Source organism: Neoarius graeffei, chromosome 16, assembly GCF_027579695.1.
Source record: "Neoarius graeffei isolate fNeoGra1 chromosome 16, fNeoGra1.pri, whole genome shotgun sequence".
NCBI classification, from domain to species: Eukaryota; Metazoa; Chordata; class Actinopteri; order Siluriformes; family Ariidae; genus Neoarius; species Neoarius graeffei.
In genome coordinates, this window is record NC_083584.1 from 37,061,456 (window position 1) to 37,080,943 (window position 19,488).

The 19,488-nt window shown below is 43.5% G+C and overlaps 1 protein-coding gene across 8 annotated transcripts in view; it reads left to right on the top strand.

Moving 5' to 3' along the window:
* Positions 1-19,488, top strand: part of nfyc (nuclear transcription factor Y, gamma) — a 57,754-nt gene that overhangs the window by 18,025 nt on the left and 20,241 nt on the right. For 2 of the 8 annotated variants that reach the window (XM_060942861.1, XM_060942867.1), the window contains exons 2-4: positions 13,155-13,264; positions 14,961-15,032; positions 15,546-15,659. In XM_060942861.1, coding sequence (XP_060798844.1) covers positions 13,166-13,264; positions 14,961-15,032; positions 15,546-15,659 — 285 coding nt within the window. In that variant the 5' untranslated portion in view covers positions 13,155-13,165. Of the gene's footprint in view, positions 1-6,679; positions 6,895-7,390; positions 7,566-8,418; positions 9,100-10,990; positions 11,500-13,154; positions 13,265-14,960; positions 15,033-15,545; positions 15,660-19,488 lie in introns of those variants that run through there. The other 6 variants (XM_060942868.1, XM_060942862.1, XM_060942863.1 and 3 more) reach the window with 6 other exon arrangements.

Genomic DNA, 19,488 nt, shown 5'->3' on the forward strand with positions numbered 1-19,488 from the left:
TACCACTGTGAGACATCCCCTTTTCTCTTTACAACAGTCTGTAAACGTCTGGGGACTGAGGAGACAAGTTGCTCAAGTTTAGGGATAGGAATGTTAACCCATTCTTTTCTAATGTAGGATTCTAGTTGCTCAACCGTCTTAGGTCTTTTTTGTCGCATCTTCCGTTTTATGATGTGCCAAATGTTTTCTGTGGGTGAAAGATCTGGACTGCAGCCTGGCCAGTTCAGTACCCGGACCCTTCTTCTACGCAGCCATGATGCTGTAATTGATGCAGTATGTGGTTTGGCATTGTCATGTTGGAAAATGCAAGGTCTTCCCTGAGAGAGACGCCGTCTGGATGGGAGCATATGTTGCTCTAGAACCTGGATATACCTTTCAGTATTGATGGTGTCTTTCCAGATGTGTAAGTTGCCCATGCCACACGCACTAATGCAACCCCATACCATCAGAGATGCAGGCTTCTGAACTGAGCGCTGATAACTTGGGTCGTCCTTCTCCTCTTTAGTCCGAATGACACGGCGTCCCTGATTTCCATAAAGAACTTCAAATTTTGATTCGTCTGACCACAGAACAGTTTTCCACTTTGCCACAGTCCATTTTAAATGAGCCTTGGCCCAGAGAAGACGTCTGCGCTTCTGGATCATGTTTAGATACGGCTTCTTCTTTGAACTATAGGGTTTTAGCTGGCAACGGCGGATGGCACGGTGAATTGTGTTCACAGATAATGTTCTCTGGAAATATTCCTGAGCCCATTTTCTCATCTCATTCTCATTGTCTCTAGCCGCTTTATCCTGTTCTACAGGGTTGCAGGCGAGCTGGAGCCTATCCCAGCTGACTACGGGCGAGAGGCGGGGTACACCCTGGACAAGTCGCCAGGTCATCACAGGGCTGACACATAGACACAGACAACCATTCACACTCACATTCACACCTACGGTCAATTTAGCGTCACCAGTTATCCTAACCTGCATGTCTTTGGACTGTGGGGGAAACCGGAGCACCCGGAGGAAACCCATACGGACACGGGGAGAACATGCAAACTCCACACAGAAAGGCCCTCGCCGGCCACAGGGCTCAAACCCAGGACCTTCTTGCTGTGAGGCAACAGCGCTAACCACTACACCACCGTGCCGCCTGAGCCCATTTTGTGATTTCCAATACAGAAGCATGCCTGTATGTGATACAGTGCCATCTAAAGGGCTCTGCATGCTCTTGCGACAAGGCTTTCGCAGATAGCTTTTCGCAGACAGTTGTAATTTATCGTTGAGCGGGGAGTAATAGGCGTGCGCGATGTTATTCACCGCCACAACGCAAGGGGGCGCGAAATCGCTAGGAGTAGTTGGTGAGTGTGGTTAGTGGAGTGTTTATCCTCCGGTTACTGAGGAGCAACAGGTCATTCAACACCAACAACAATGGCAACTGGACGAGTCCGCACTTTGATCGTACTTCCTCACTTCCTCGATCAACCGCTCTTCGTGCTGCTCCATCTTCGCTCGGGTTTTTAAAAATGGTGGTCGTGAAAACAAAACAAACCGGGAAAGTAGGGAAGTGGAAGTGCGTGTACAGCAGATGTAGAGTGGACCAATCAGAGCTCTCTTGTCTGCGAGGCTGTCTGTGGTGGTCACAATTTTTGGGAGGTGCGCGCAGAGCGTCTGCGAAGGGGGGGGGCTTCGCAGACGCCATCTGTGACGCCATCTGCGAGGACTGGGTTGTCAGCATAAATTGGCCTTAAGGGCCCAAAGATCACGGGCACCCAGTATGGTTTTCCGGCCTTGACCCTTACGCACAGAGATTCTTCCAGATTCTCTGAATCTTTTGATGATATTATGCACTGTAGATGATGATATGTTCAAACTCTTTGCAATTTTACACTGTTGAACTCCTTTCTGATATTGCTCCACTATTTGTCGGCGCAGAATTAGGGGGATTGGTGATCCTCTTCCCATCTTTACTTCTGGGAGCCGCTGCCACTCCAAGATGCTCTTTTTATACCCAGTCATGTTAATGACCTATTGCCAATTGACCTAATGAGTTGCAATTTGGTTCTCCAGCTGTTCCTTTTTTGTACCTTTAACTTTTCCAGCCTCTTATTGCCCCTGTCCCAACTTTTTTGAGATGTGTTGCTGTCATGAAATTTTCAAATGAGCCAATATTTGGCATGAAATTTCAAAATGTCTCACTTTCAACATTTGATATGTTGTCTATGTTCTATTGTGAATACAATATCAGTTTTTGAGATTTGTAAATTATTGCATTCCGTTTTTATTTACAATTTATACTTTGTCCCAACTTTTTTGGAATCGGGGTTGTATACAGCATGACTTACAGCCAAGTTATTGGGACGCTTTGTGCTCATTAGAGCGATGTCAGGTTAAAGAATTATGTAGCTTTTCAGTATTATTTGATGTGTTGAGGGGTCATGCATTCTCATCATGTTTTCACTGGTTGATGCGCAGGACTGTAAATATGCATAATGCACTATTTAGATTGTGGAAGACTGCATTCCCGTGTGTCAGCATGTCTTTATGCATCACAGTTAACCACAATATCTGACAGATATGCTTCAGTGCAGAAGTATAAAGCAGCTGTGAGTGGAAGAGTTTAAATTTGATGAAGCGTTTGCTCTTTTCTATGTAACAAAGTTAAGAATCATGTTTCAGTAAAAGGAAGGAACATTACAGTCTGTTGTGCTCCAGTGATGTGCAATCATTCACCAGTCTGCTGTTTCTTATTACCACATGGAAAAACATTGACACTTTGCCTCTATACAAGGTGAAAAAATAATAAATTGGCTAGATGAGTGGCAGTAAAAGCTTAGTGCAATGTGTTTGTTGTCCAGAAACATAACTTACAAGGCTAAAAAGTGGTGGCTAACATCATGTAAGCTTAGAGACCCGAATACGTATATGATCATTATCCTCTTCTAACAATTTCCTAATGTTGCACATTGTGTTTGCATCGTCGACGAAATCAGCAAGTGCTGCGAAATGCATTCTGTTTTCACATTGCATGTAAAAAATTAGTATTAGACTCTGGCAAGCATTGTGTGTTTCACATGCTCTTATTTCAGGGCTCAACATTAACTTTTAAACCCACTTGCCCCCAGGGCAAGCGGGGGTTAATTTCCACTTGCCCCCCAGTATTATCCCTTTACCCCAATTTTGCAAGTGCTACTTTTTTTTTTTAAGGAAAACCATAGAATAGTTGTGAATTGCAACATAAAATGAAGATCACACATTGAGTCAAAGTTTGGTTATTGATTTAAGTTTATTATTTAGTTTGGTTATTGGTCACTTTTTACTTGTAACGGACAATAGGGCAATTCCAGCGTTATGGACGTGACACTTGAACTCAAAATGGCAACAAATGACCCAGTGCATGTTTTATTGTCTCCCAGTATTTAAACAGGTGTTGCATATTTTAAGGCTGTACCATACTGGAGAAGTGATAGAACAAGAACAATTCCCATAGTACATCTAGGGCATGCCAGAAAATGCCAATAAAAGATGCGTTATGGATGTGACAGAAAAAGTATCACTTTTCTTGGGTGACTGTACGTTTTTATCAAACCCTGTGAAATCGTAAACCTAATGTCGAAATGGAGATATCCATTTGATAGAGGGGTCCAAGGCGAATATTAAAAAATCTTTGTTTAAAATATTTTATATTTCATGCAGAGTTTCGGAAGGAAAAGTCAGCGTTATGGATGTGACGAAATTTCGTTATGGATGTGACGCGTCTGAAATAGACATGGCATATGTTTAGAAAATCAGCAATTTAACCACCATAACCCTTTGAAAAACTCTCTAAATATCAGCTAAAACTATCAAAGTTCTTAAATAATATTTAGGATGGCTATTGTTTTGCTGTTTTGTGGATTTTAGCATACATTTCTGTGGCTTGTGGCAATAATATAGAATTGCACATGATCAAAGTTGATTTTAGCTTGGGTTTTACATTATAAGAAAGAAAGACTGACTGTGACATATTAGGTTGGTTACAAATTGGTTCAACTTATTCACATCTGTAAAATACAGGCCTAGGTGATATCTCTGGGAGTGGTTTTGATGTATTACATGTTGCTTTATTTTTGCATGGTGAGGTTGACATTTACATGAAATTGCCCAATAACAATTTTATCCAAAATAGTTTTTCCTGCCTTAGTTGATTTATTTCCATGTCGCATGCATGCATGCAGCTGTTGTGAAGTTCAGTGTGTTTATGTAGAACTCTCTGACTGTAGGTTCGTTATTTGATGATGTAGAATCATAAAATAGAAATCTATAACAAAGTTTGTATAAAGAAAATAGGGTGCCAATACTTTTGAACAGTACTGTTTGAGAAGATTTATATATCTTTTTTTGTTGTTGTTATCCATCTCTAGGTTAAAAAAAAAGACGTGTCATGACAGACAGGATAATGTTTGAGTTTAAAATTTAGTTTGTAGGTTGTGTGTTTTTATTACAGACCTGGCAACCTGTAACTGAATCAGTGCAGCCGGTTTGTCATGAAGCAGCGCAGTTATTTTTTTTTTTTTAATTTTTAAAAAATTTTTATTAAATAAACCTAGAGGTGGATAATGTAACAAAAAAAGATAAATAAAAACACAAAATAAACCACCCCCCGGATATATAAATATTTTGCACAGGACTGTGTTCCTCTGATAACAGAAACAAAGCTCCAGCTCTCTCTGCTCTTAATCTGTTCTGTTCTTTCAGGATTTATCGCACATGTCACTCCTTGTTGAGGTTTTTTTTTTTTTTTTTTTTTAAATGCCAGAGTTGTTTGAAACCAATCTGGGTTTTCTGTGTCGAATAAGGAAGTGGCTTCACCTTTAAGAAAGTCAAACACTTACGTTAAGGAGCTGACTCGAATGCAAGCAGAAAAAAAAAATCAAAGGAGATTCTTAAGCAAACTCTTCCATCCTCCCTTCTGACTTTGTTTTTGTAAAATACATTTTAAATACAATCGTGAATTTCTCTGGAGTTTTCAGGCCGAGCTCCTCTCCTTGTATTCTTTAACCACTCATTTCCTCGTTGTTCTTGAAGCATTTGCTTCTATTTGTTAACATTTTTCTTGATAGCGGGGAGACGGTAATGCCTTTTATCTATTTCTCTGTTTGAACAAGCAAAAACAGTGCAAAAATTAACCATATTGAATACAGGTTAAGCCTTGCTTGCATGAAAGATGGTGTCTGTCTGACTCCAGCTGCAATTATCACGTGATGCGTGACGTCATGCACAAGGGGTCTATAAACAGTACGCGTACCATACTACAACAGCGGGGGTATATAAAATAACTTGCAAAGTAAATGAAACCGAGACTAAGAAAACAGCCAAGACATAATGACGGATACGTAGTGAGGGACGCTTTTAGGAACCGAAATAAAAGTTCAAAAAGCCTAATTTTTGTGGTGCTAGTTTGTAATATATGCTCATTCCAACTTGCCCGGTTGGGCATTTCAGGGACATATCCCACTTGCCCGAATTAATGTTTCACTTGCCCCGGGCAATCGGGCAGTGCTTAATGTCGAGCCCTGTCTTACTTTTTTTTTTTTTTGTCAAAGTTTTCATTTATTATACCTGACTGAGGAAAGCTTGACTGCTCCTCAGATGATGTTTGGAGGTCTGCAGGTGCTGACATTCAGAATGAGTCACATTAGTTCGTTTGTTAGCATCACTGTGAAGGGCATTATGTTTAAACATGTGCACAAAATGACCATCTGTGGTTATTAAACCTGCTTGTCCACCAGGTTACTAGGAATAACTAAAATAATAGCCCGACCACCATGCCTGCTTGTCCCAGGCTAGTGATTTGTCCTCTCCTGCCCTTCCTCACCAAACAGCAGGTATTTACCGGAATGATAAGATAACCTTGAGGTCATTCCGCCATGTCAGGCATCCTTTAAAACGCCCCCATTTTCTCTATAAATGGTCCAGATTTGTTCTGGTCATCCTGTTGTTGTTTTGTTGATATGCCATCATTTTGATAAAATGTACTACTGTACTAGACGAAATCATGTTGCGTTATGAAGAATATATTTTTTGTAGTGATTTTTTTTTGCAAGACTCGGATTATGAAGCTGCAGATTATGCAGTATAAATCAATAACACGCTTTCTATGAAATGAGCTGCTGGAGTTTTAACAGGAAACTGCATTTGAAGTAACCTTTGTTATACAAGATGTTTTCTAATATTACATACATAACAGGATTGAAATAACCGCACCGACTGAACAGACACTAGGATGGCTTCTTTTTTTTTTTTTGCTGATTGTCATCATGGTCTCATATCTATTTCAGGAGGATGTGTTTGCATATTCCTGATTTTGTCAGCATGTTTGGCCGAAGCGGCTTAAGGTCACCTCTAATCAGTCTGTGTTTTCTGAGGACCGTGTTCTCGTTATTTAGTCAGACGATGCTGCTTTTAATTTCACACTATGTTAAATGGCATAAACGAATTGCACATTCTACAGAGCTTTTAGTGGACAGATGTCCTTGTGTGCCTGTGTGATGGCTTATCTGCCCTGTGTGACATTCCACTTTAAATCATCCGGCGACGGCATGCGGCAGCTACTTTGACACGCCTCAGAGCCAATCGGTGGCCTCGAGGTGATTTACGTCACCGTTCAGCCAGCCAGTGTGCTAATCGGAGGGGCAGGCTCTAGAGACATTTTGTTTGACATTGTAAATAAGCAAGGCACAGTTGTTGGTGAGAAGCCAGTTGTTCCGTCCAGCTCCAGCAGGAGACGAGATCGGCAGAGAAGACTTGTGAAGCTAACGGACAGAGACCCTCCTCCACCCTCGTCATGTCCGTTTTTTCCACTCCGTCCTTTTGTCTGTTGTTTTCTCGCTGTTCCTTTTTTCCTTCCCTGACCCCTACCCCACTTCTCAAGGTAACTTAAAACAGGAAGTTGACTCTCTGTGAAAAGGGGTGGAGCAGAAAAAGGCTGAGGGAGGGAGGGTGGAATTACACAGCCTAAGGACAGTCAGCTGAGCCAGTGGAAGCGAAAACGGGCTCTGTCGGCTTTGAAGAGAAGAGAAGAAAAGGGTGGGATCTGGAGGAGAGGCGGGCCATAAGTATCACGTAGCAGGATAGATTGCTTACTTTCAAGTGTTAAAGGGAAAGCAGGCAGGAGATTTTTTTTTTTTTTTGTCCAGCACTTCCTATACTGATCTACAGTCGCTCTCCTCCTGTCTGTCTCTCACTTTCTCTGCTGTTTTCTCTCTGACTTCACATTGAAGCAGGGGTCAACTGAAAGACAAACAGAAGCGTGGCCAGACACAGACGGACTGAAGGCTGTAGGTGCTTTTAGTGGAGTCAGTCAGAGGAGAAATGGAAGGGGGGATAGGAGTTGATGGAGGAGTGAAAGCGGAGGGGGGTTTTGAAAAGGGGGGTTGTTGCTTTCCTCTCGGCTTTGGGATCGGCGTGCAATGTCGACTGCCTGCCCCACACACAGCCTTTGTTTGCTCCCAGGACAGAGCCTGTGGGCTAGAGTTTCTCTGTCCACCTCTGAAAGAGGCTCGGAGCCTCCTCCAGTCTGCAGTGCACTATGAAGGGCACAAGGTAAGTGTGACATCTGTGTTTGGGCAGCATTCCCACAAACCAACCTGTCTTTGGTGTTTGTTTGCGCTGTTACTCTCACTCTGCCTCTCTGTCCGTCTGAAATGGGATGCTTCCTCTGTCCTCCACAATGCTTCTCTTCCTTTTCCCCGTACCCTCTGCTTTCATGCTTCTTGGGTTTTCATTTTTTTATATTAAGAGAACATTAAAAATATGCATTTTAAAAAGTCCACTTCAAGCCGGTGTGTTGAAATATTTTGTAGGGTTTTTTTTTTTGTACTAGTGTCACCGTGTCAGTTGTTTGGTTTCGGACCTGTTAATGGAGTTCGTAGAAATGTGTGTTGTTTCTTTTGTGTGTTGAGTGCTGGGAAGATGGTGATTTGTGCAGGACACACAAAGTCCTGCTTCACCTTCAAGGCCCAGTCCTTCATGGCTTGTTTACACTTCACTGACAGTGATGTAGAGCAGAGGGCAAATATGGTGGTAGCGTCTCAGGGACATACTTGAGATGGTCCCACAATAAGGTTTAGAGTTGGTTCGTGGGAACTGCTCGTTTTGTCTTTTCGTACTCACGTTTCAACATCTCCACTGGGGTACTTCTCCTCATTTAATGCACACTAAACGAATCTGAGATCCATTCCGATTACTGTTCTGCCTCTAATTGAAAGTTTTTCACTGGTACCTCGGATAGTAGAGTCCTGATGGAAGGAAGGGAGGGTGGGGGGAGAACTAAAAATAGCTCCAAGTTGCTGCCAAATCCCCCTGCGATTTGTTGTTTGCATGAGATTTGAATATCATTTAAGCCACTCGCTGCTCCATTGGCAACATGGAACCAAATAAGTGATTTGAAAACACGAGCGTGGGACGCAACGGCGTCACAAATCCTGCAGATCCATGTAAAGGTGACCTTTTGCATGTTCTATCTGATGACCCAGGCACTTTTTACTCAGGACAGTGCACTTTTCATTTGGAAAAGGAAGCTGCCAGGTGTAGACTCTGTTTGCTCCGGAGCGAGCATTAGCTTGCTGTACCCGTCTGTGCTAGTGGGGCCTGTTGGCGTATGAAGGTCACAAGAATGTGAGACCGGCTCGCACGCTCACTCAGTCAGCAGGAAGAGCGTGAGACTGAGAGGACAGTGCATGCCTCACAGACCCTCGCACAAGAGGGGCTCTTTGAGCATCAGCATGCTCTCTGGAGACACTGGCACGCAAATTGGCTCCTTGGGTTTAGCATGGGGTCAGCGAGAGCTACAGCAGGAGTCCTCTGTTCTTCTCTTGCTTTCTTCTCTGCTACTGTATCTCCCTCTTTTTTTTTTTTGGTCCCTCCCTACCTTGCTCGTTTTCCCTCCCTCTCTCCTCTATTGAATGACCTTGAGCAATCAGTAACCGCTTCCTGGAGTTGGTGTGAGGCTGAAACAAGGACGTATTTAGCACGAGCGAGCTATAGGTGCACGGTGATTAATCATAGGTCATATAGCGCAGCTATGTCTTCCGTCATCTCATCACACCCGTCTTCAGCTGTCACAACAAGCCAGAAGGTTATTTGTTTGTTAACTTGTAATTCGTTGTAGCGTATTGCTCGCTGTTTTGTTTTTTGCCGGGGGTTGATGATTAACCAGTAACCACGATAGCTTTTCCTGACCGTCCTCTGTGTGAGAATGTTAGAGTAGTTAATGAGTCCTAAATATCACTAGACTAGTATGCTGATTACCCTTGAGATGACCTTTTCGTATCATGGGGACTTTGCTGCTCCGTATCAAATTGTGAGGAAAAAGGCATCTGCTTGGATCTGTAGCATCGAAACTCAACTCCTGTTTATTTTTGGAATGCATTTAGTTTTCACGTTTAGCTGTTTGGAAAGTCAAGGACGTTTTGGAACGCTTGAGAGAGAATTCCATTATCATGCCATGTCATTCACAACTAATATAATCCATGTGTAAAGTGTACCTTTTCAGTTTTGCAGATTCATCTGCAAGACAAGCTATTGCTTTTTTTTTTTTTTTAAACAAACACGCACACAATCCCTTTGTGCCAAATTGTTCTGCACCCATTTTTCAGTGCCAGTCCCCCTCCCCACGCCTTTAGCATTTAGATGTCAGATAAGGTTGTGTTACTCGTTCATATCTGCTCTCATCAGTGCTCCATTTTCAAGGAATGAGGGCGGGGAGGAGAAAGACATGGAATGATAACATGATCTAGAGATCACTGGTAGCAAAATCCTCCCTCATTTCTTAAAAGCCCGTTTTTAGTTTAGATTCATTTGTGATTGATCACGTTTTTATCGTTTTAAGTTGCGAGTGACTGACCCCCCTCCTCTAAACAGGAATCGGCCAATCGTAGCTTAGGAACTGTAACTAGGCAATGGAACCTTGGATAAACCTTTGTATCCTAGATGTTTGGAGGCGGGGGGAGGATTTGCACTGTAGGATCTGGATTAAACAGTATGCGAGGAGATCTATATGTGCTGCGTAGTTGTCATCTCGCTAGCTTGGATAAAGTCCTTTTTGTCAAAGCTTTCCTTTTTAAGACCAAACATGGCTAAAGTATGAGCTAATGTGGGAAAATTGATTGCGATGAAGCCTTGGGTAGATTAATCACTTGTTGATGAGGTTGTGGACTTCTTAAACAAGGCTTTAGCTTCAGTTTTTTTTCCCTTTTGTGGTTACATGCTGCTGAAAGGGCCGGCAAGTTATTTAGCCTTCAAAAGGCACGTTCACATCCGTGACCAGGAGCCAAGGGAGTGAAACTGGTTATGTTTTCTGGGTGGGAGGAATGGCGTTCTCTCTCTCTCTGTCTCTCTCTCTCTCGTCAGTCGCAATGACGCTCGCCATTTATGTGAGGTCATGTAGCTGGAAAAGGGTAGTTGGCGCTTTCGTCTGCGTATGTTACGCTGCCCATGAACAGCAGTTTGAAAAGATGCATTTGGCTTTGGCTTGACGCGTCTTGAAGGAAATATGCGTTTTTTGGATATGTCGCTCCAGACGTATCCTAAGAATTTCTTGTGGTAAATCTGAAAATTCCATACTACTTGTTAGATGAGAAGCATGCCAGACATAGCAACGGTAACTAAGGGGTGGGGCTTAGTGAAGGATCAGTCCTGTGGTACGTTTATAAAGCCGAGGTTGTTTTAATAAGCCTCTGTTGACATTAGTTTTGGACTTTAGACATAACAAGAAGAGTTGCAGTGTAAATCAGTGACTGGTTCTTTTTTTAAAAGACGGAAAACAATTGGGGCAAACGCTCTCTCGACATTGAGTAACACTCAGCCTGTCCTTTTTGAAGAGTAGAATTTAACGTACGAGCATTTTCAGTAATTAATTAACAGCAGTTAACACTTTTTTTTGCCCTTTGCATGTCTAGTGTCTCAGTTTCATCTTCAGTTTTTCCACACCGCTCTGATGTAGTAATCGGTAGTCTAATTAAACATTCCAGATTGGAAAATCTATGTGTGTGGTCACATTACTGTGTTCAGCGTGCACCAGTGTTTGTGCAGTCCATCATTTGAAACTTGGAAAGTACAGAAATGTGGCAGGGAGTAGAGGTTCTCATTGTGTTCGAGTCAGCACAGAGGGCACGTGCTTTCCTTGTGGCTCTCGAGGCTTGGCGTTGTGTCTCCCCACATCCCGCTTCATCAAACACATGACGCAAAAAGAGCCGTGCTCTGCGTGTCCTCCTGTGTAACACTTGAAGCAGCAGCCGTTATAAGGGAGCTAATTAAGTGCAGCATATTTCAGTCCACCATTTCAACCCACGCAGCCCTGCGAGGTGTGAAATGGAGGCGCACACCTTTGCTGAGGTACTGGCGAGCGCTGCGGGCCACCTGCATGGAGCAGGCCGGGACTAGCAGAAGACATCCTGCTGATTCAGCTCGTGCAGGAAGCATCGACTTTCCGAGAGGCAGAAGAGCGGTAGACACTGCCAGTGAGGCAGGCGCACAGGTCAGGAGAAATCCAACACCACCACTGCCCTGCTTGCTGAAGGGCAAGAGCAATCAACGCTTGTGAGCACAAAAAATGCAGACAGCTTGGTTATTTGTGTATCCAGTGGGGAAAGCAAGTCTAGGGATTCTATATATTCGATCCTGCTGGCTTTTGAGACCCGGTCTGTGCACAATACATTTTTACGATGTGTTAAATATGATCAGCCATTCATTTGGTTTCTGATAGATCAAGAACATAGCCTGTTGTTGGTGGGTCGTTTATCATGTATCGTATTTCAGAATGAAAGGTTAACATGGCTCCAAGTTAAAGCAGCCAGCCTGGCTATATTGATGCATCATTTCTTAAATGGAGGATTTGCTGTTTGAATTTGCCTCCCCATTTCTTGGACCTTTGACAGTCGTCCTGCTGTTAATGCGTGTTAATTAGCTTGCTAGTTCTTCAAACGGTGTTAAGTGAATGATCTAATTATCATTTCTTCTCTCTGGCTACCACTGAGAATCAGTCATCCACGTTCGGAGAGGGATCAGAGTTGCAAGACCAAAGCCAGATGCCGTTTTTGTTTCTTAAATCAACCTCGGCAAACTAATCGAACGCAAACAACAGAGCACTTCTGACCAAGACTCGCTGTCCTTTCTTTCTGTCATTCTGAATGATATTTCAAACCCAGTTGTCTTTCTTCAGCATTACTGCTGTCTTCTAGTTTCTTCTATCACGCTAAACTCTACTCGGAAAAACTGACGGGGCCATATTTCGTGCAGCCAGGCCTGGTCAATACACATGATTTATTTATTGGTATTGTTTCTGCTCTAGTGCTATTGATCTTTATATTCTCATTTTAAAAGCAGTAGATCCCGTGTGCAAGTACACAGTTATTGGTCTCTGTTGAAAGCCTGTGTTTCTGCCTCTCCTCTTGGGTGTAGTAATGTATGCGAGGGTGTCCTGCTGCATTTGACCCACATAGTGATGCCACACCGAAGTCTGATTGCTCCTATGTTTAAGCCCTTAGCGCTTTGTCTTGCTCTTGGATTATAGTTGTATTGCACAAGGCCTAGTTGTCTTTCTTCTCGCTCCTGTGCCAGTAGCACCCCACCCAGCTATTTTTGGCTTTCTTTTTTCTGCCAGAGTGGTTAAAAGGAAAACGTGTGAGCAGTACTGAGTTCCCCAGGAGCACAAGCTCAGGCAGGTTGGCTGAACTTCTTAGCAGAATTCCTGTCATGCCATAGTAACCTGCCAGCTTGATTCTCTAAACACCAGGCCTGATAGCCCAAGCCCACTCATTTCGCAATTGTGCGTGTCACTGTGTATATGGGTGATTTCTTAGGATACACTGTCAGCGTACCACATTTGGTCCGAGTCTCAGAAACGCCGAGGACTCTGGGGAGTCAGATGTGGCTTTCTAATTCCAGGTTGCACAAGAAGTTTGGAGCCCTGTTGCTCCTGTCCTGTACAGTGCTGCTGTATGAATTTCTCTTCACATTCAGCTGAATGGCACAACGATTGTCAAATCAGTTGATAAAGTGCTTGATCTTCGAAATGAATTTTATTTAAAAATAAAACGGTTTATAGTTTTTCATTTCAGTCTATTTAAAAAAAAATGCACACTCTTTCTGCGGTATTAAAGTTTGATTTCTCTGTCTCCCGTGTCTTTATAGCAGATCTGGAGATGTCAGGAGACTCTTTCGGAGCAGTGGGAACAGATGCCCAGCAGAACCTGCAGTCCTTCTGGCCCAGGGTCATGGAGGAGATCAGGAACCTCACTGTGGTATGACACTCGCACACAGCTTTGGTGAAAACATGAGTATACCCAAGACTCGCTCAGAATAGAAGGAGCAGGTTGTGATGATAGAAGCCTGATATTATGAGTCACAGTTTTTCTAAGTGAGGTATAAAATTGCGATCATTTTAGGTGTAAACCACTTTTAAGTATGCACGTTCAAACAAGTCATAGCGAATGCTGGTTTATAAATGTGAACCATCAAATGGCGTGGCATCAGACAGGAACTGGAGATACAGCTGTTTATTTGTACTCGAAGCATACGGAGAATCGTCTAGTTTGCTAGTCTGTATTAGAAAGACAAAACTGCGATAATCCTGAATTACATACTTTGCAATCATATTACATTACTTATGATGACATAATAATTGGGAACATTTCTACAGTCATTTCCAAAAAATATGCGAAAACCAGTTGTGATTCAGTGAAATGTATATGAAGCTTTTGCTTCCTGAATAGGCGGAATTAAGAAAAGATGACCTGGTTATGCAAGTTGACCGAGAATAAACAAAGTGCGGAGGGAAAAATGTAATAACGACGACCGTTTTGTATCACGCTGTTTAGTGGAAGTAGTCAAACAAGAAAATGAAAGTTAATCCAAGCAATCCCAACATACAGCTTTTTCCTCATTGAATACACTAGGGGTGGGTATTGCCAACAACCTCGCGATACGATACACATCACGATACGATACGTATTGCGATACATGTGCATCCCGATACATGGTCTTCAAGGCGATACGTATCCCGATATTTCACATTACTTAACATACATTTTTAAGAAAACAGACATGTGTATACCCAAATGTTATTTTTTTTTTTATTTTGCTGTAGAGCAACAGTTACACTGTAGTGCATGTAAGACATGACCTTAACAAGGCTGTAGTGCAGAAATAAAGCTGCCTTTGAAAAAAGTAAACTTAAAACATGGCCTTAACAAGGCTGTAGTGCAAAAAAAGATGGCTTTGATAAAAGTAAACTTAAAACATGGCCTTTACTTGCGAAATGCTAGCGTGATGTCGGGTCATGTGGAGGTGCAGATTTGTAGTATTGCCACAGTACTTAACTTTCATTCGGCAGTGTTTGCATACTGCGTGTGTCATGTCCAGGTCCGCCTTTACCTGTTGTTTGGTAAATCCAAAATGCTCCCAAATCCGTGCCTTGAATTTGGCTGGGGGCGAAAATATTTTCTCTTCACTGTCTTCGTACATGTTGTGTGTGTGTGTGTGTGTGTGTGTTCACTTCTACTGTTAGCAGTGCTGCCGCTTACGGCGCTACCGCCTTGTGCGGTCGAAATGCGCATTGCATAACAAGGAGCAGTTGTCAGATGCAGTTTTCAGAAACTTGATAAACTAACTGTTTGTTGCACGTGAAATATCGATACTGACGCCTCCGTATCGATGCGTGTATCGTGAAGAGGCCCGCGACGATGTATCCCTGTATCGATATTTTGAACACACCCCTAGAATACACCTTGTTTTATTCAGAACCCTTGTATGATTTCTGATGGTAGACGCCGTGCTCCGGTGGAAAGCGAATTTTTTTTTTTTTTTTAGACTTCGGAGTTGTTTGTCCAACACGTGTGTAAATCAGTATTCGTTAGTGCATATCTGTGGATGTTTACTTTTGTTGAATAGGTTTCAGTGTAAATAATCCTGTTGTGACACACTCCCGCTCTGTTTCAGAAGGATTTTCGCGTGCAGGAGCTTCCACTTGCTCGCATTAAGAAAATCATGAAGCTGGACGAGGACGTAAAGGTAAGAGTGACAGGATCAGTGATCGAGCTGGCACTGTTCTGTCACATTCACTCACCTAAGCCATGTCCTCCTCATACCCTGCATTCCACCATTCCTCTGGAATAAAAGTATCGCGCGTGTGCGCACATAGAGAGGAATCTTTCTTTCCTTCCATTCTTTCACTTCTACTTCAGTCCTGTCTTATTTGACCTGTCCTGTTGCACAGTCGAGTGCGCGTTATGTGGCACTGTTTTGTAGTTACAGCTAGACCTGTGTGGGAAGCATGCATTCATTTAGAGTGGTGTTCACACGCTTAAAATAAACCAAAGCTTAGAGTGGAAAGAAGGTTAAACTGGAACAGAAAGCCAAGGCAATTAAGAACTCCACGTCACTGACATGAGAAAAGACCTTGAGACACACTGTGGTTCAGCCTTATTTGTGTGTGTGTGCGCGTGTGCAAAAAGTGCACTGACCATGAGAATTTGTGTATGTGCCTGCTCATCATTTAACCCTCTCCATGCCAACCCACTGTAGATGATTAGTGCTGAGGCTCCAGTGCTGTTTGCCAAAGCAGCTCAGATCTTCATCACAGAGCTCACTCTGAGAGCCTGGATTCACACCGAGGACAACAAACGGCGCACGCTACAGGTGAGCCGCTGACCTTTAACCTCTCTTCTCTGATCCTACCATCACCTATTGGATTCTGATCATTGCTACGTCAGGGCTCTATCATCATATTACCAGTTTGAACGCTGACCCTGAGTTGTGGCCGCATGGAAGAATCACTTGCTTCCCGTAACTTTTATATGAGCCAGTTAGACCTGTTACACAAACCTTGTGCTTCTTTATATGTAAATGCATGTGTGCATCTCTGCCACAAACGTGTGAAAGAGTTTCTGTTCTGGAAGGAGCGCTAGATTTGAGTCTTGCACGGCCCAAGTCTGCTCAGTTCCATCACTTCAAATTAGGGATGTTAACCAATGACCGTTTGACCGGTGGTTGACCGAATCAACGTCAACCGGTTAATTTTTTTTGGTTGTCGGTGAAAAAAAAAAAAAAAAAAATCGTTTTGAAGCTGCCGATTTTGGAGCGGAGAACCTGGAATTCCGTGTTGTAAACACTTGGGCCATGCCATGCGGTGTAAGGACGACAGCTGACAAATCAGAAACACCCATTCAGTCATGTCCCGCCCTCCCGCCCCAGTTAAAGACAGCTGACAAATCAGAAACACCCATTCAGTCATGTCCCGCCCTCCCGCCCCAGTTAAAGACAGCTGACAAATCAGAAACACCCATTCAGTCATGTCCCGCCCTCCCGCCCCAGTTAAAGACAGCTGACAAATCAGAAACACCCATTCAGTCATGTCCCGCCCTTCCGCCCCAGTTAAAGACAGCTGACAAATCAGAAACACCCATTCAGTCATGTCCCGCCCCAGTTGAACACAGCTGCCACTCTGCGAAAGAAAAAAAGTGTAGACACAGGCTTTTTAGCTTACAAATTACTATTCTGTTTGTTTTTTTTTAAATTATTATTAGAAGGCACATGGAGTTTAGTCCTGCCTTGGCCAGTGCATTCTGAAAGTATGTTTCGGTCTGTAGCCAACAATGCATGTTATTGCAGATCATATCTCTCCACACAAACTAAAGGCGCAGATGCCGACTTTTTCACGGCTTTTTCATGGACTGTAACGGCATTTGCTTATGTAGTAATTTTAATACAGAATTTACTCTGATGAAATTATTCAGACACTCCAATGCCCCCCCCCCCCCCCCCCCCCCCAAAAAAAAAAATCGGATCTGCACGAGCCGTGAAAAAGGCGCGCCGTTTGCATCCCTGTTTAAACTCATAGGTTAACCGACTTTAACCGGCTAATGAGGCTCGGTGGTCGGTCAAGATTTTTTTTTAGTTTTCGCCATCCCTACTTCAAATAAGCTTAAAGGCAGCAAGATTTCTCAACAAGAGAGATTTTTGAGACATAAAAAATTGATTCGTCACTCTGCTATTCACTACTTTACCAATCTAATATCGTCTACACATTTCTCATTCATATTCAAATTTATTGGTCTGGAAAGATAATTATTTCTTTGATGGATCGATGCCCTTTGCAATAAAGCTTGGAGAATTTTGAGTTTGGCAGAACCTGTAACATCAAGGACACCATCACCGAGTATGTAAATTTTGTCATGTGTTGACTCCTGTTGCTATGGCGGTGTGTTTGCAGCACTGGCCTTTGTGAAGGCCTCGCGTCAATCAGGGTCACCCTGACGACGCTCATCACTAGAACAACTGCGAGGATATGACCCTTAGTAACCATATATTAATCACAAGGCTTAAAATAGCTGCCGATGTGTGAGGGGTGACAATGGGGAGATGGTCTTGGCAGCTAGTATCCTGTGGAAAGTACCACATGGAAAAGTGGTGGGGGTGGTCTGTTACAGCCTTGAAGCTGAAAAGGCTTCAGATTATTACTAGTCGCACCGTACCACATCTCGCCTGAAATATGCTCCCGTGGCAAAAAATAAAACATCATTACTGTACTATGAATACACCGATCAGCCACAGCATTAAAACCACCTGCCTAATGTGGTGTCTGTCCCCCTAGTGCCACCAAAACAGCTCTGATTCTTTGAGGCATGGACTCCACAAGACGTCTGAAGGCACGCCGTGGTATCCGACACCAAGACAGTAGCCTTTAAGTCCTGCAAGTTGTGAGGCGGGGCCTCCATTGATTGGACTTGTTTGTCTGGCACATCACACAGATATTTGATTGGTTTGAGATCTGAGGAGTTTGGAGACCAAGTCAACACCTTGAACTCCTATGATGTTCCTCAAACTATTCCTGAACAACTTTTGCAGTGTGGCAAGGCACGTTATCCTGCTGAAAGAGGCCACTGCTATTAGGGAATACCATTGCTACGAAGGGGTGTGTAGTTGGTCTGCAGCGATGTTTTATATAGGCAGTACATGTCAAAGGAACATCCACATGAATGCCAGAACCCAAGGTTTCTCAGCAGAACATTGCAACACACTGCCTCCGTCAACTTGCGTTCTTCACATAGTGCATCCTGGTGCCATCTGTTCTTCAGGTAAGTGACACGCATGCACCTGGCCAGCCACATGATGTTTAAAAAAAAAAAACGTGATTCAGCAGACCAGGCCTCCTTCCGTTGCTCCATGGTCCAGTTCTGATGCTCATGTGCCCACTGTCGATGCTTTCGGTAGTAGACAGGGGTCAGCATGAGCACTCTGATCAGACTGTGGCTCCTCAGCCCCATACCCAGAAAGCTGCGATGCACTGTCTGTCCTGACATCTTTCTGTCATAGCCAGCATTAACTTTCAGCAATTTGTGCTACAGTAGCTCTTCTGTGGGATCAGGCCAGACGGGTTAGTCTATGCACCTCACGTGCATCAGTGAGACTTGGGCTCCCATGACTCTGTCGCCAGTTGTCCTTCCTTGGACCATATTTGGTTGATACAGTGGCAGTAGACGGGGGGCTCTGAGCAGACTGTGGCTGCACAGCCTCATGCGCAGAAAGCTGCGATGCACAGTGTGTTCTGACACCGTTTTGGAGACGCTCTGACCCAGTTGTCTATCACAATTTGGCCCTTGTCAAAATCGCTCACTTCCTTTACGCTTGCCCATTTTTTCTTTTTCCAACACATCAACTTTGAGAACTGACTGTTCGCTTGCTGCCTAAAGCCTCGGTCACAACCGGCCGTACGTGCTCCTACGGCCGGTCTACATGCAAAAAACGCAAGAAACACACGGAGAGCGCGCGTGAAACGCACAAGAGCGCGCGTGTGACGTGCTGATTTTCGAGCCGCAGACCGGCCGCAGAGGTTCTTTGTCATGTCAAACAAACTCTACGGGCGCTTACGTTTTTTTCAGGTTGCAAGACAAACTTACGGCCAACGCGCGTCTTTCTCCATGAACAAAAAAAAAACCGCAGCGATTTGGGAAACGCCAAAAATCGCACGGCCAAAAAATCGTACGTCCGGTTGTGACCTAGGCTTAATATATTCCAGCCTTTGACGGGTGCCGTTGTAACAAGATCAATGATCTTCACTTCACCTGTCAGTAGTTTTAATGCTATCAGTGTAGGAAATTCATGGAAAATATCAGCCAGACCACAGGGCAGGCAACTCTGAAAAGTTGCCTGCCTTGCTCAAAAGTTGCCTGCCCCGATTTCAACTCTAATCCGCCGTAATATCGCATAATTTTTGAAAAATTGTAAAAGAGGCAGTGCATGTAATGTTGTATCATGCATGTAATTTTATATATTCAATTTAGTTTTATGATTTATTACTGGTGTTTATGTATATAAATGTATATGTGACCTATGTTTGATTTGACAACAAAAAATAATGTGGTGTTAGCGCTGCTATCTTTGTACCCTATCCTGCACATTATGTACCCTTCAACCCCTAACCCACTCTCTGTAGTATGCTAGCTGGCTCGTTCGTTTTCAAAGTCAC